The sequence below is a fragment of the Ammospiza caudacuta genome, chromosome 2 (genome assembly GCF_027887145.1).
Source record: "Ammospiza caudacuta isolate bAmmCau1 chromosome 2, bAmmCau1.pri, whole genome shotgun sequence".
Classification (NCBI taxonomy): domain Eukaryota; kingdom Metazoa; phylum Chordata; class Aves; order Passeriformes; family Passerellidae; genus Ammospiza; species Ammospiza caudacuta.
Genome location: NC_080594.1, coordinates 42,735,159 through 42,748,212, shown reverse-complemented (window position 1 = coordinate 42,748,212; position 13,054 = coordinate 42,735,159). Strand labels below are relative to the sequence as shown.

General features: G+C 44.7%; 1 protein-coding gene across 1 annotated transcript in view; it reads left to right on the top strand.

The window, feature by feature from the left end:
* The window catches only part of MAML2 (mastermind like transcriptional coactivator 2), a 211,474-nt gene that overhangs the window by 189,030 nt on the left and 9,390 nt on the right, over positions 1-13,054 (top strand). Inside the window, exons 3-4 of the mRNA XM_058825371.1 lie at positions 9,691-9,894; positions 11,939-12,050. Of these exons, the coding sequence (XP_058681354.1) occupies positions 9,691-9,894; positions 11,939-12,050 (316 nt within the window). The remainder of the gene's footprint in view (positions 1-9,690; positions 9,895-11,938; positions 12,051-13,054) is intronic.

The window sequence follows — 13,054 nt, the reverse complement described above, 5'->3', positions numbered from 1 at the left end:
TTTCCTTTTCTGGCTGACATAGCTGCACAAGCCCTTCTTGTTACTCTTCACATCCCTTGCCAAGTTCAGCTCCAGCCACATTGGCCTTCCTCATCCCATCCCTGCACAGCTGGGAACCATTCCTCTACTTTTCCTGGGATCCCTGTTCTTGCTTCCACTACCTGTGCAATTCTTTCCTGCCCTTTAATTTGACCAGCAGATCCTGATTCATCCATGTTGGTCTCCTGCCTCCCTTTCCTGATTTCTTACATCTGGGAATTGAGAGCTCTTGTACTCTATGGAAAGCCCTTCTTAAAGATCTGCCAGCTCTGTTGTGCTCCCTTGTCCCTCAGGGCAGATTATCATGGGGTCCTATTGACCAACCCTTTGAATGACTGGAATTTTGCTTTCCTAAACTTCAGGGTCCTAACTTTACTCTTTGCCTGACCCAGAGAAGTATTTGGAACCGCTGGGATTCCTGGGAAAATGACACTGCTTCCTACATCTTGAGATCATAATGAAAAATTAGTCAAATCCCAGGAGTGCTTTTTAGGAAACCTAGTATTTTCACATTTTAATGAAACTGCTGTTGGCACAGAGAGATGAGGGAAAGGTAGATTTGTCAAACCCTCAGGGTGCTGCAGCCACTGGCACTATTTTATCACACTCATCAAGACAGTGTGAGGGGATGGCAGGAGCTTAGGTTTATGTCAATTCCTGCAAATTAGCTCCCATCAAATTAAGTTGTTTTATAACAAAGACAGTGTTATATAGGAAGGAGAGGGAGGACCACAGTTGGGGTTATGTGATAAGGACTCATTTAAAACTACATGGGCAGGCAAAGCTGCTCTATTGAACCATGTGTTGTGCACTTGCACCAGTGCCATGGGCTGTCCCAGTTGGAAACCATTTGGTTTTGTCCCACTCCCTGCTTCTGTGCCCAGATTTTGGTTAGCACCAGTCATTGTCCTGGGACAGGTAAGGGGGAACAAAGAGATCCAGTCCCACCTGAGGCACCTCCCTTCTGCAGCTGCATTCAGTGCAGGGAGATGCAGGTCAGAGCCTGTCATTTTTCACACATTGCTTTTCAGTGTTGGCCATTGTTTGCCGTCAGAGTTCAGAGCTGTTGATGTTAGAAGGCTGATCCCAGAAGGTTCCAGTTTAAGGATGCTCATGTTCTTGCTGTGTATTCTCAGCAGGAGAGCTTTGATCTTAGTATGTGTCTGACAGTCGTGTCACCCATGTTGCGCTCATTTGAATTAAGTGTTTAGCTCCAGTGATGTGGTTTTTCTGTTGTTGTTATTGTTCTGCGTGTTTAATAATTTTTTCTTTTTTCAATAAATATTTTGTTCAGGTTGCCTGCTCCCTTCTCCTGCAGAAAATTGGCATTTATGGTATTTGTTTTGCTTTTTCTATTGCTTGAGGAAAATTTCCATATTATATCATCATTTTTTTCTCTCTTTTTTTTTTTTTTTTTGTGCTTGTTAATTAGAAGTGACACAAATTTGTTTAAACTACAGACGATTAATAGGGAGGGTGAATCATATATGATATACCTCATTCACTTGGCTCCATGGAATCCCAGCAGTCCAGGTCTCCACAGCAATCTCTGGAGCACGCCTCCCTGTACAGTGCCCACACACCCTTTGGTTTACTGTGGCTGTCACAGTGGCTGCCAGGGGGAAACATGAGGATAAGGCAAGATGCCAGAAGAGATACATCATACCTATACGTGCTACCAGTGTCCTTAGTGCTGCTTAGTAAACTGAATGCTGAAATATAAACATGTATTTATGAGAGTCACCTATTACTGAATTACCTGGTGCTTCCGCTTGCAAGACTCTCGTTTCCATTGATTATGGCTTTTCTAAGTGGGCTGCAATTTCTGTGTCGACCTCAGGCTAGATGATTTTTGTGAAAGATAATAAACATATGGCAGTGAGACAAGAACATTTATTAGGTGAATTAAGTATCCATATACACAGATAACATATAGTAAAGATACAGACAGATAATCACAAGTGTCTAATCCAACCAGTTCAGGAAGTTTTCACTGCCTCAGCTGGAAATTACCACTCTAGTTGAAGCACAGAGCCTGCAAGTATGCACGTACCTTGTCTTGTAGTACTAGGCAAAACAGGTCCCTTCACACACCAGCTCTTGTTCCAGCTGGAGTAGGGCAGTTTCTTAAACCTCTCTCATTTGATTTCCTGCAATTGTGTGATGATAAACTAAAGGGCTTGGCTTGTTGTAGTGCAGATATTGCATATTGCAGCCATCACAAATTGTAATGCTAAAGTAGAACAAATCATTATGTGTTTGGTTTTGTCCAAAACCAGATAGGAGTCTTCATCATTCATGCTCATTGGCAAACTTATTTCAGAATAAGAATTCATGAAGCCTTCAAAAACAGAGCTCCATACAGAGCATGGGATAGTCTTTGCACAAGTCCATCAATGGAGGCTCTCTAGTGGTCTCTCTGAACCAGGTATTTTGTCCAAAAAGTGTAAGATGAAGTCACTGCAAGCCAAGAGTGCCACTGTGCCCCTGTGGCTGGATGGAGAACTGGGAGGAAATTCTAGCCCTGTTGAAGTCAGCTGGAGTTTTGCCATTGGCTTTGATGGAGCCAACATTCCTCTTCTGATGCAGACATTTCACAATAACCTCCTCTGTTGAACTTTCAACACATGCATGTTATTTTCATTACAAATAAACAAAATATTTCTAAAATGGACACCTTCATATATACAGTATGCCAGAAGATTACATTAAAAGTTCATCATGGTGCACATGGCAAAACACTAATAATCCATCCTTGATGTCTCTGGGAAAAATTCTGACACGAACAAATCTCTTTTAGGTCATTTTGCCTGAATACACAGCACTCAAATTTACAGCTGAGGGTTTATTATTTTTGCAGAATGCACATGCATTCCGAATTTGCCGTGCTCAGAAATGGAGACAAGACATTCATCTGTGCACTTGGCTTTGGGAAAAGACATCCCTGTGTGTGCGGCCATGGGCCCTGGTATAGAGCAGACAGGAAATCTGCCAGACTGCCTCGGCAGGAGGCTGCCTTCAACACGTGCAGCAAGGAACAAGAAATGTCTTAATGATTAATCACTGTCAACCTTTGTTCTCATTAAAGACTTGATTGTCAGACAAGGCTGGTAATGAGGCGCTGTTCCTGGGCCTGTTGCTATGTGATTGTGCAAGGGCTGAATCTGAGCCTTACACCCTGCAAGATGCAGCTCCTACTTTGCCCAAGTTTAAGGAGTTGGGGTCGGGAACATTGTTCTAAGAGTGCCTGCTAGTGGCTATGGGGCTGTGCAGCTCTCTGGCAAGGGATTATGGCAGGGCTGCAAATAAATCTGAAAATATGTTCGCAAGGATCTTGGGTATAAGCAGCTTCCCTGTTGGTGTTGAACAGGCAAAGTGCTATAACAGATTTCTATTAAGAGTTGCACAAATAATTAACTATCTGTCAAAGTGAGGATTGGCTCCTTTCAGGGATTTGTTCACTCATTTTTATGTTTGAGATTGTGCACAATTCTACCTATTTCTGAAAATGGTTCTGGGGTGCACTGAAATTTCAGTGTGCAAAAAAATGTGTTTTTGAAAAGCCTGAACTCCCTGGGTCTTCCAGTGAGAGGTGCATCAGTTGGGTTTGCTGAAATACTTATCCCTCGGCATGCTGAATACCTGCTGCATCACTTGATGTGCAAACATACCTCTCCAGTGGGTGACTTACACCATGAGGATGCAGAAATCAGGTGTGTGCTCCCTACTGTCAGGAGCAGTTCCAGTTTCAGTGTCTGAAGGGATTAGTCCACATTTCCTGTTTGGGCTCCACAATTCAGTCTGTTGAAGGAGTGACACAGCATTTGCTTCTTTTCCCTGGCTGGATGAAGGCACAAGTATTTCTGGCAGACAGCCTGGGCTTGTGAAATTGCAATGCTAGTGTCCGTGTTTCCTTGTGTATGTGCCTTGGAAACATGGTTGGCCCTGAAATTTTTGTCCTGAGAGCTCAGATGTTCTCAGGAGAAAAACATAGGAGATAGTCCCATGAGGCTGAGCCAACTTCTTATAAACACTCTACAAAATTACTGAAAGGAGCTATTTTGCAGCCTTCACACAGCTGTACCTTTGGATATTAGACACAGAAAAAACAGCTCTTGGGATCTTGCAGTGTTCAGGTTTTTCAAATGCTGTTTGTACATATAAAAGCAATCTTCCTGGAATGCATAAAAATATTCTCTGACAGATATTAGGGGAAATTCAGCCTATGATAGTATCTTCCACCTGGTTAATTTGGGAGGCTTTTAGATCACTCTATGCAACACCCTTAGAAAGTCATCCACTTTTGCTTAACAAATCATAGGGTGTTCACACTCACTCTTCCAGGCATCTTACTCCAGTGTGACTAGAAGCATCCAAGATGAGGAGTGTAAGGGAATGTTCTTATCATCTAATCTGGGTTCCTAAGTCAGTTGTCTAAATTAAACATTTGAAGCCTACTTATACAGCCCCATCTCCCTGTATAGTGAAGGGAGAGCTGCAGCAGGCAGTTTAGAGAGAATCTGCTCTAAGTTTTTTGTTAGAGACCTAAACTTCAAGGAGACTAACTTTTATGCTGTGTATTCCAGACATGAAAAAAGGTTGAATGAGTTTGAGTTGCTCAGGAAGATACTGTTTTCACTCCCATCAAGCTGAACAAACAGTAAGGCAAGGGAGAATCTGCTTGGCTATGTTTCTCCCCAGTCTGTCTTATTTCCTTATACACAGATCATATCCTCAGCTGTTGCAGATGAGTTTAACCTCAGGAAATTCTTGGTGCTCTCACAGTATACAGTGGCATAGAAAGCAGCCCTCTGCACTCCAGTCGAGAGTGGGAGTTATTCCTAAAAGTATGAAAGTATGAAAACTCTAGCTTTTTCACTAGAGCTGAAAGAGTTCTTATTTGACAGGCACTCTGCTGTGGTCCTGCTGGAGTTTTGTTTTCTTGTCTGAGGCAAGGACACAAGCAGGCAGTGCTTGGAGTTCAGATGACCATGAGAAGGCCAGTATTTAGCAGAAAGGGGTGCATCTGCTTCAGCAAAAAAGAGGGGGCTCAGAAGAGAGCTGGCAGGTACTGAGATTGGCTGTTCAGCAAAGCACCCTGTGCTCAGCTTCCTAAAGTTGCATAAGTCAGGCCAGCTCTTCTCAATAATCCTGAGTGCTTGGCCCAGCAGCTGCAGGAGAGCCTCAGTTAGTGCCTGTGGGAAGGAGCATGCCAGCTGGGGCTGTGGAGGCTCTCATCAGGGCTTTGCTACCAGCCTTGCACTGCTCTGAAACACTGCAAGACTCGGTTGAACCATTCCCCTTCTCCTCCTCCTCCTCCTCATCCTTCTCTTGTCCCCTCTTCCTCCTTCTCCTTTTCCAAGTACTCAGTTGTTCAGGGTGGTTTGCAGTCAAACCAGAAAGCCCCTGGGAAGCTCACACTGTGGGGACAGCCACTGGTCCCTTGAAGAAATCCACAGAGGAGCCTTTTCCTTCATCATCCTCACTCTAAGCCTGCAGTGAAGAGCTGCACAAGCCCATGATGCCAATTAACACAAACTGCTTATGAGTGAGGACATCATGCATAGGTTCAGTCACCAGATGAACATGACTTTGCACATCCTTTCCCCTGGAAGCAGCTTTTTGTAAGGCAGGCATCTGTCACTGAGCAGACTTCCATAAATTGATCTGAAGACTTTTCCTTTCTTCTTTCAATTTTTTGTTTCTTTAAGCTATAACTGATGCAAGAGAAGAGCAAAAGTCAGAGCTGTCACTCCCAGTCTGATGCAGGGCACAGAATGAGTTGCCCCACAGAGGAACAGAAAGGTGGAAAAATTCCCCATCTCCTTTTGAGGGAAAAATCTGCAAGAAGCAGAAGCTCATCTTGTGGCACAGATGTCAGGGCTCCTGGCTGGGAAGCAAACAGCCTCTGCGGGCATTGTGGTTTCGTACAAAATTGACCATTGTTTCCCTTCTGTCCCATCAAAATTATTCATCAATTCAAAGCATTTCCAGGAGAAAGAGGGGAAAGGTTTGCACATCCTCTTCCAGCCAACAGGGAGAGGGAGAGGGAGAGGGAGAGGGAGAGGGAGAGGGAGAGGGAGAGGGAGAGGGAGAGGGAGAGGGAGAGGGAGAGGGAGAGGAGAGGAGAGGAGAGGAGAGGAGAGGAGAGGAGAGGAGAGGAGAGGAGAGGAGAGGAGAGGAGAGGAGAGGAGAGGAGAGGAGAGGAGAGGAGAGGAGAGGAGAGGAGAGGAGAGGAGAGGAGAGGAGAGGAGAGGAGAGGAGAGGAGAGGAGAGGAAAAAGGGTGAAAAAGAAAAGTCTATTTTTAAAAGTTCAAATATATGTGTTAGAAGCCAAGACATCATTTGTATGAACACAAATCAGCTGCAGCAGGGATAGTGAAAGGCAAACTTGGTCTTAAATGCTTTGTTTTACTGCTAATTTAAACATTTGAACGTAATGTTCTTTGTGATGCTTAAGAACAAAACCGCAGTTGTGCTCCCAGCTCTGATGAACTCTCACTGTCTGCCTTTCTGCATCTCAGAGGTTTTTTGTGGCACTGTAACATCAGATAATGTAGTGCAACACATCTGCTTTGTATGTGGAGCATCACCATGCTGAAGGTTCAGCTCTGGCAGGGCAGATGGAGTTTTGTGGTGGTTGGTGAACACTAACCCTGCCCCAGCTGGCACCAGGTATGGCCCTAAAAGGGCTGTAGGTCATTTGCAGGGCTGGAGGAATGTGGAACATGCATGAGCAGTGCCAACAAGTAGGGCAGACACTTGGGATAAACCCAGGTGGACATTTGTAGCTGTTGGGGGTGTGATGCTTCCAGCCTGTTCTGACACCTGGCTGGCTGCAGGGATGTGCTCCCCATCATGTCACCTCCGTGGGGACCAAGGGGACAGGTTACTTTCCTCATGCAGGTGGTGACACCGTGCAGGCAAGCACTCGGGGCTCTCCAGCTGGAGGGATCCTGGCTGCCTCTGCAGCCTGCTGGGTGGAGGTGCCCCTGGGCAAGAGGACAGGCATGTCCCACTCCAGATTTTCTTTGGTCAGGGCTTTCTAAAGCTAAACCACATGAACTGCAGCATGGGAACCCAGGAATGACATTAAAAGCCAGCAGTTCTAGATGTATGGGGTTGTAGTAAAGCTGCTGCAGTAAAGCCAGGCTTAGAGCAGGACGAATCAGTTTTGCAGAAGCAGGGTAACTCCACCCAAACCTGCCCTTCCTCTCAGGGATGTCAGAAGGCACGCTTTGTCCTGTGCAGGGGCAGAGCCCCGTGTCCCTGACAGCAGTGTAGCCCTTCTGCTGTCTGACTTGCAGTGATGGAAGCGCAGCATGAGAGCAGGGCTTGATAGCACTGGTTCATGGAGGGTCAAACTGCTGTGCAGCTAGTCTCCTGATTTATTAGGAAACCGTTCTTCCTTCTCCCATTACAAGGGGAAGATCAGCAGGTAGGAGAGGTAACACGTCATAGATTCATAGGCTCACACTGACATTTCATGAACAGCAGAGAAAGGACCAAAATGCAAAACAACTCAACCTGGCTCCAAGTTGATGATTTACACTGTTTTCTCAGGGTCTGTTTGCCAAGCAGCTGGTGTTTTGTGCCAATGGCTATTACAGAAGAGCTTTCTTTGATAGATACTGTGAATGAACACTACACAGTTTATCTTAAGACAAAATCCCCCCCACTGCTTATATGGGTTGGTAGGGAATGAGGGAAAGAAAAACTTAGGCTTTGTTGGTATTTTTACGTAGGACTGAAAGCATATTCGGGGGAGCCTGCACTATCTGTGCAAAAACACAACAGATGAATTCTATTAATGGATGGAACATGTGGCTGGGTTCAAGCTAGAGTTGTCATTTGAATATAGAAGTCAAAGCCAATTTATTGTAACATATTTTTCTTTTCAAAATATTTTAGGAAAGACAAAAAAGTTTGCGCAACAACTTGGCAAGTGGGTCTGTTGAGAGGAGGTATTTTCTATCTTGCAGCTAACATAAGGGCTGAAAAATGTGGCACTGCCGAGCAATCCTAGATTCCTTCTGGAACTGAAAGAAAGTGTGCAGGATATAATTGTGTAAGAGCCCAATAAATTTGAAGGGTGGGTTTGTAACACTGCCTTGGGGGCTGCAGGTGGCTCCAGAACAAAGTCAAGGTTTTTATTTCAGTAACAGTCTTCAAATACTTTATCTAACTAGCTACACACTTATGTGGCCCCATCTAGAAGCCAGGGAGTTATTTTAAAATAGAAATACCCATACAATCATTGTGCTTCTTCCATGCCAGATGGTAGAAAGATAAGTGGGATTAGTCTGTACGGAGTGTGTTACTGGGGAGGGGAGAGATGCAAAAGCTAAGGCGCAGGAATGAGCTTTCCTGGAGTTTGCAAAGCGCTAAACATTAGTGCTCTGTGGGGCATGGGTAGGCTACATATGACCAATCCTTGTTTCAGTGTCAGCCCATGTTTGCCCAAAAGCCCCAGGGGACAATGGCCGTGGAGCAGAGCTTTACTAGGACAGCAGCCCAGATCCTGGCCACTCGAGAGAGTGTACGCCTCCCTGCACAACAGGGAGCATCAGACTCCTGCTGTGGGGTCTGGTGTTGCAAGGCAAAAATGCTGCTGCCTCTTAGGTTATACAGAGTTATGTGGTTGGTTCTTATGGTGAATTGCAGTCAAGTGGGGTCAGAGAATGGATATGTCTCCTGACTATCGTGACCTCTTCAGTGTATCCCATTTTCTTTGTAGCTGTGCATAGGCTAAGTATTTTTGTGTGTGTACTGAGAAAGCTGCATTTGGTAAAGGCCCAAGTACCAAACACTGCTGGAACAAGTAGGCAAAAAACACATTGCTGCCAAGGGAAATAATGGCCGAGAGAAAAGGAGCAGCATACTGTCATCCCATGTACATTCTCATCTTGTATGAGCATGGTTTGAGTCCTCATGTTCCACTGCCCTCGAAGATGACTTTTTGCCACCCCTTCATTATGGAACTGCACACTGGGAACAGGAAGCAGATCTAGGTCCCTCACAAAGGCCAGAGAGACTCTTCAAGGTCCTTGCCAGTTACACATTTATTTTACTGAGGAAGTTGATACACTCTAAGCCTATTTAATCGTGGTGCTAATGGGATTCAATTAGCAGTCTCTCAGAGACTGCTCTTGTCAGGGAGATGACGGGACAAATGAAAGCAGCACCATTCCCCCCACTGTGAAGTATTAACTTCCCACCTCTGTATTTTCCAAGAATAGATGCCACTTCTACCAATAAGTCTGCAGCTTCTCACTGCTGTTCACCAGATGGTAGGAACCAGCAGACACTGAGTTTGTTCCCTTGTGGTCAAACAAACTGCTGTACAGCCCGATGCACGTTTCCTGAAAGATCCCCAGGACAGCTCTGTTACTTCTGTTAATATTTCCCAAGCTCCTGGTACAATATTGAGACTTTCCACTGGAACAACCTGCCACATTTTTCAGAGTCTTTCCTGAGGGATGAAGTTACTCAATCCTCTTCTTACTTTGTCATAGCCTTTGTATCGGTCACTTGTCCTGAGAGTCTGTGGGCTGTGTCCTGAGCTTCAGCAAATTACATAAAAAGGATTATTTCCTTTTCTTGATGCTTGTTATTATTTTCATCCTTCACGAGCCTTTTCTTCTGTTTCAGGAACAACACTCTGTGGTAGGCCAGGGAGCTGGCCCCACTCCAAGCTCCAGCTCTTGCTCAAATCCAAACACTGGAAGTGGTTACATGAACTCATCCCAGCAATCATTGTTGAATCAGCAGCTGATGGAAAAGAAACAGGCTCTGCAACGGCAAATGATGGAGCAAAAACAACTCCTTCTACAGCAGCAGATGTTGGCAGAAGCTGTAAGTTTACTAATTTCTTATTTTACGTGGAAAATATTGTCGTAAAAACAATAGAAAAGAAAGCTAAGACAGGGAGAAGAAAGCCCCCTAAAACTCCAAGGTTGTTTTGGCAATGCCTAGATCGTCAAGAGTGCACCTTGTATTTTTCAGCACTTTTCTAAGCCTTTTTGAAACCTTCTTCAATCTATATGAAACAATTTTCCAAGCTACTGCAGTTTCATTACAAGAACAATCCAAGCATACGCTTGGTTTTGAGACATATGAATACTGTCAGTGGTTTTCTTTGCAAGATAAGCCAAGGTGCACTGCCATGCTACTTCCACCTCAGAGGAAAATTTACTTCCAGGAGCTGTCACCCAGGCAGCACAGTGTAAAATGCCTGTGTGTGAACAAGGATCACGTACCTTGATTTTGGGGTTCAACACAAGTTTGTGTGCTTCGCTGGGATTGTGTTTGGGTCCTACTTTCTCCGGTTTTATTTTTGCATTTCTATGTATCTGTAGCTACTTCTCTGTCCTTTGGTATCTGAGGGACTGGTTGGGAGTTTCTGGTCATTTTAGGAGACATGGGAGATTCTATAAAGGAAATATTTCTTGACTTTTCAATTCATGCAGAAGAAAAAAGAAGTTCAAAATCAGCTCTCTGTGCTGCAGTTTTCTATCAGAATTTTTAGCAGAGCGAAAACTTAATTGTTCAAATAGCTTATCTTAAATAAAATGGAAATTTAATCAGCTTGGCTTTGCTTTTGTTTTGTGTAAATAGAAAACAGTTTTTACATGAATTGCAGGGATTTCATGGGAGTCTGTCTTATTCACAAGGATTCAGGTTGAGCAGGATATAAAAACAAACCTTACAAATCTTAATCAGACCCCTCCCTCCCATCATTAATTGTGGAAATGCTCTAAATAACACAAGAAGGGCTCTTCTCCCAGTCTTTTTAAGTGCTCCTGGGAGAATAAAATAGAATTTTTTCACTAGAAGGTCCATATGCATGCTGTTTTCAGGCAGATTATCCCCAAATTACTCTGATGGACTTGCATCATCAGCCAGGGCCTGACTCTTTCACACTGACAAGCTGATTTGCCATTCTGGCAGCTGAGCACAAAACCTGTGCACATTGCACAAGAGGTGTGATGCTGTCCCAGCAGCTGTCCAGTAAAGGCACATGTGCACCAAACTCACAATTTCCTGCCATGGGGGCACATATCCCAAGGAACCATGTCTCGTGGGTGAGCAGGAGCACTCTGGAGGCATCAAATCACACTGATGCTGATGAGAGATTTGGCATTGACTCTGGTGCCTGCTCTTTCCAGATCTTTATGAGCACAGGGCAGTTAGTCAGATTTCAGTTCAAGGACTTGGCTCTCTCACCAGAGACATGTCCCTGCAAGCTCAAAAAACAAAATAAAATCTCCCCAGATAATATTTTTTTCCTGCAATCTTTCCTTGCTGTCCTTGCCCCAGTTCTTGTACTCCCAATGTAAGAGGAAAGACAGCAACTCATACAGGGAAGCACAGGGCAATGCTGAGTGGCATGAAAACAGCCAGCCCAGCACCATCCTTGTCCTTGTCCTAAACCAGGTGTATATCCCCACTGCTGGTATCCCTAGTAAGGAGAGCTGGGGAGAGAAAAAGCAAGGATTTTACTGGGTTTTGTGGTCACTCCTACAGTGTAGGATGACAGAGTGAGGGAGGGCATGGCTGTGGATGGGTTTGACAAGCTGAAATTGAAATGCACTTTGTACTTCAGTGGAGACATGGACATTGTTCTCAGAGACTGAGAGGAAAGTTGAACCAGGCTCAAACACAATGCAACCAGCAAAAAGATTTCCATATAGACTTCATTAGGTGATGGCACCATTTCACAAGTACCACCAGAGTGAAAGGAAGGAATACTTCACCAGTGTGACCAGTGACCAGACAGAGTGAAAGGAAGGAATACTTCAGCTTTTACATAACTGAGAAAAGAAAGAGATTGGCAAAACACAGAGCCAGGAAAGCATAAAGAAAAGCAAATTAATGTACTTCTACTCTAATCCTCTAGGAGAAAATAACTCCACAAGACCAGCTGAACAGACACTTGACAAGACCACCACCAGATTATAAAGACCAAAGAAGGAATGTGGTCAACATGCAACAAGCAAACCAATATCCTGGTAAGTACCCATGGGCTCAAAGCAACCCCTTCCTTTCTTTCTTCCTTCCAGCTGGAAGACCATCCATAAGAGGCATGCATGCATGGGATGACTGGGGCATGACTTTCTGGATATCTGCTTCAATCCCTGCAGAGGCAGTGGGTGGTGGCTGTGCCCTCCTGTGCTATCTACCTCACTGTCCTGCATCACTGAGAAGTGCTGGTGTATGATCTGGTGCTTCATCCAGGCTGATACTGCCTCTCTCAGACACGGGGAAGGAGGAGTTGGTACCCCTCCATTAGCACTGTCTGGGGCAGATGTGCACCCACATACCTGATGCAGAGATGTCCTCTTGGCTATGCAAACTCACTGTGCTCAGGTGCTTCTCTCACATATGTGGTGCACCTTGGTTCAGAGACTGAGATGAGAACCATCCCTCCCTTCAAATGGCAGTTCATGTACAGTGTGAGGACCCTCATACAGGTTTTTAAGTACCCCACACAGCACCATCATGGATGGTACTTTTAGGGTGTTTGATAGGTCATAGTCATGGCCTTAGAGCTGCTCTACATTCAGCATTTCAACAGATCAGTAAAACAGTAGAGTAAAACCCCTTGTTTTCTGCCAGAGCTGGCCAGGGCAGGAAATGCCCAACACTTCAGGACTAGTCCTTTGTTTCAATTCTTGTGCTCTGACCTCCTGGGAGAGTTTAGTTGTTGGAGCACAGGATTGTTTGTTGGTTTTTCATACTATTCAGCTGATTGGCTGAGGGCCACTCAGAGAGCAAAGGCAGAGTAAGGAAAAAATGCTGAGGGGAGAGGAGGTGGGGGAAATGCAGCAGATGGGACCAAAGGATGTTTTCTATACTGCAAAAACGTCTGTGCATATAAGTATAAAAAGAATTCTTTGCCTTCTAGTATATTTTTGTATGCAACATGCTACAGAAGAGGGTTTTTTTGTTGTTTTTCCATAATTGTTGGCTCTGCAGATTCAGCCAGTGATCTGAGTCTTTCCTTCTTACCTGT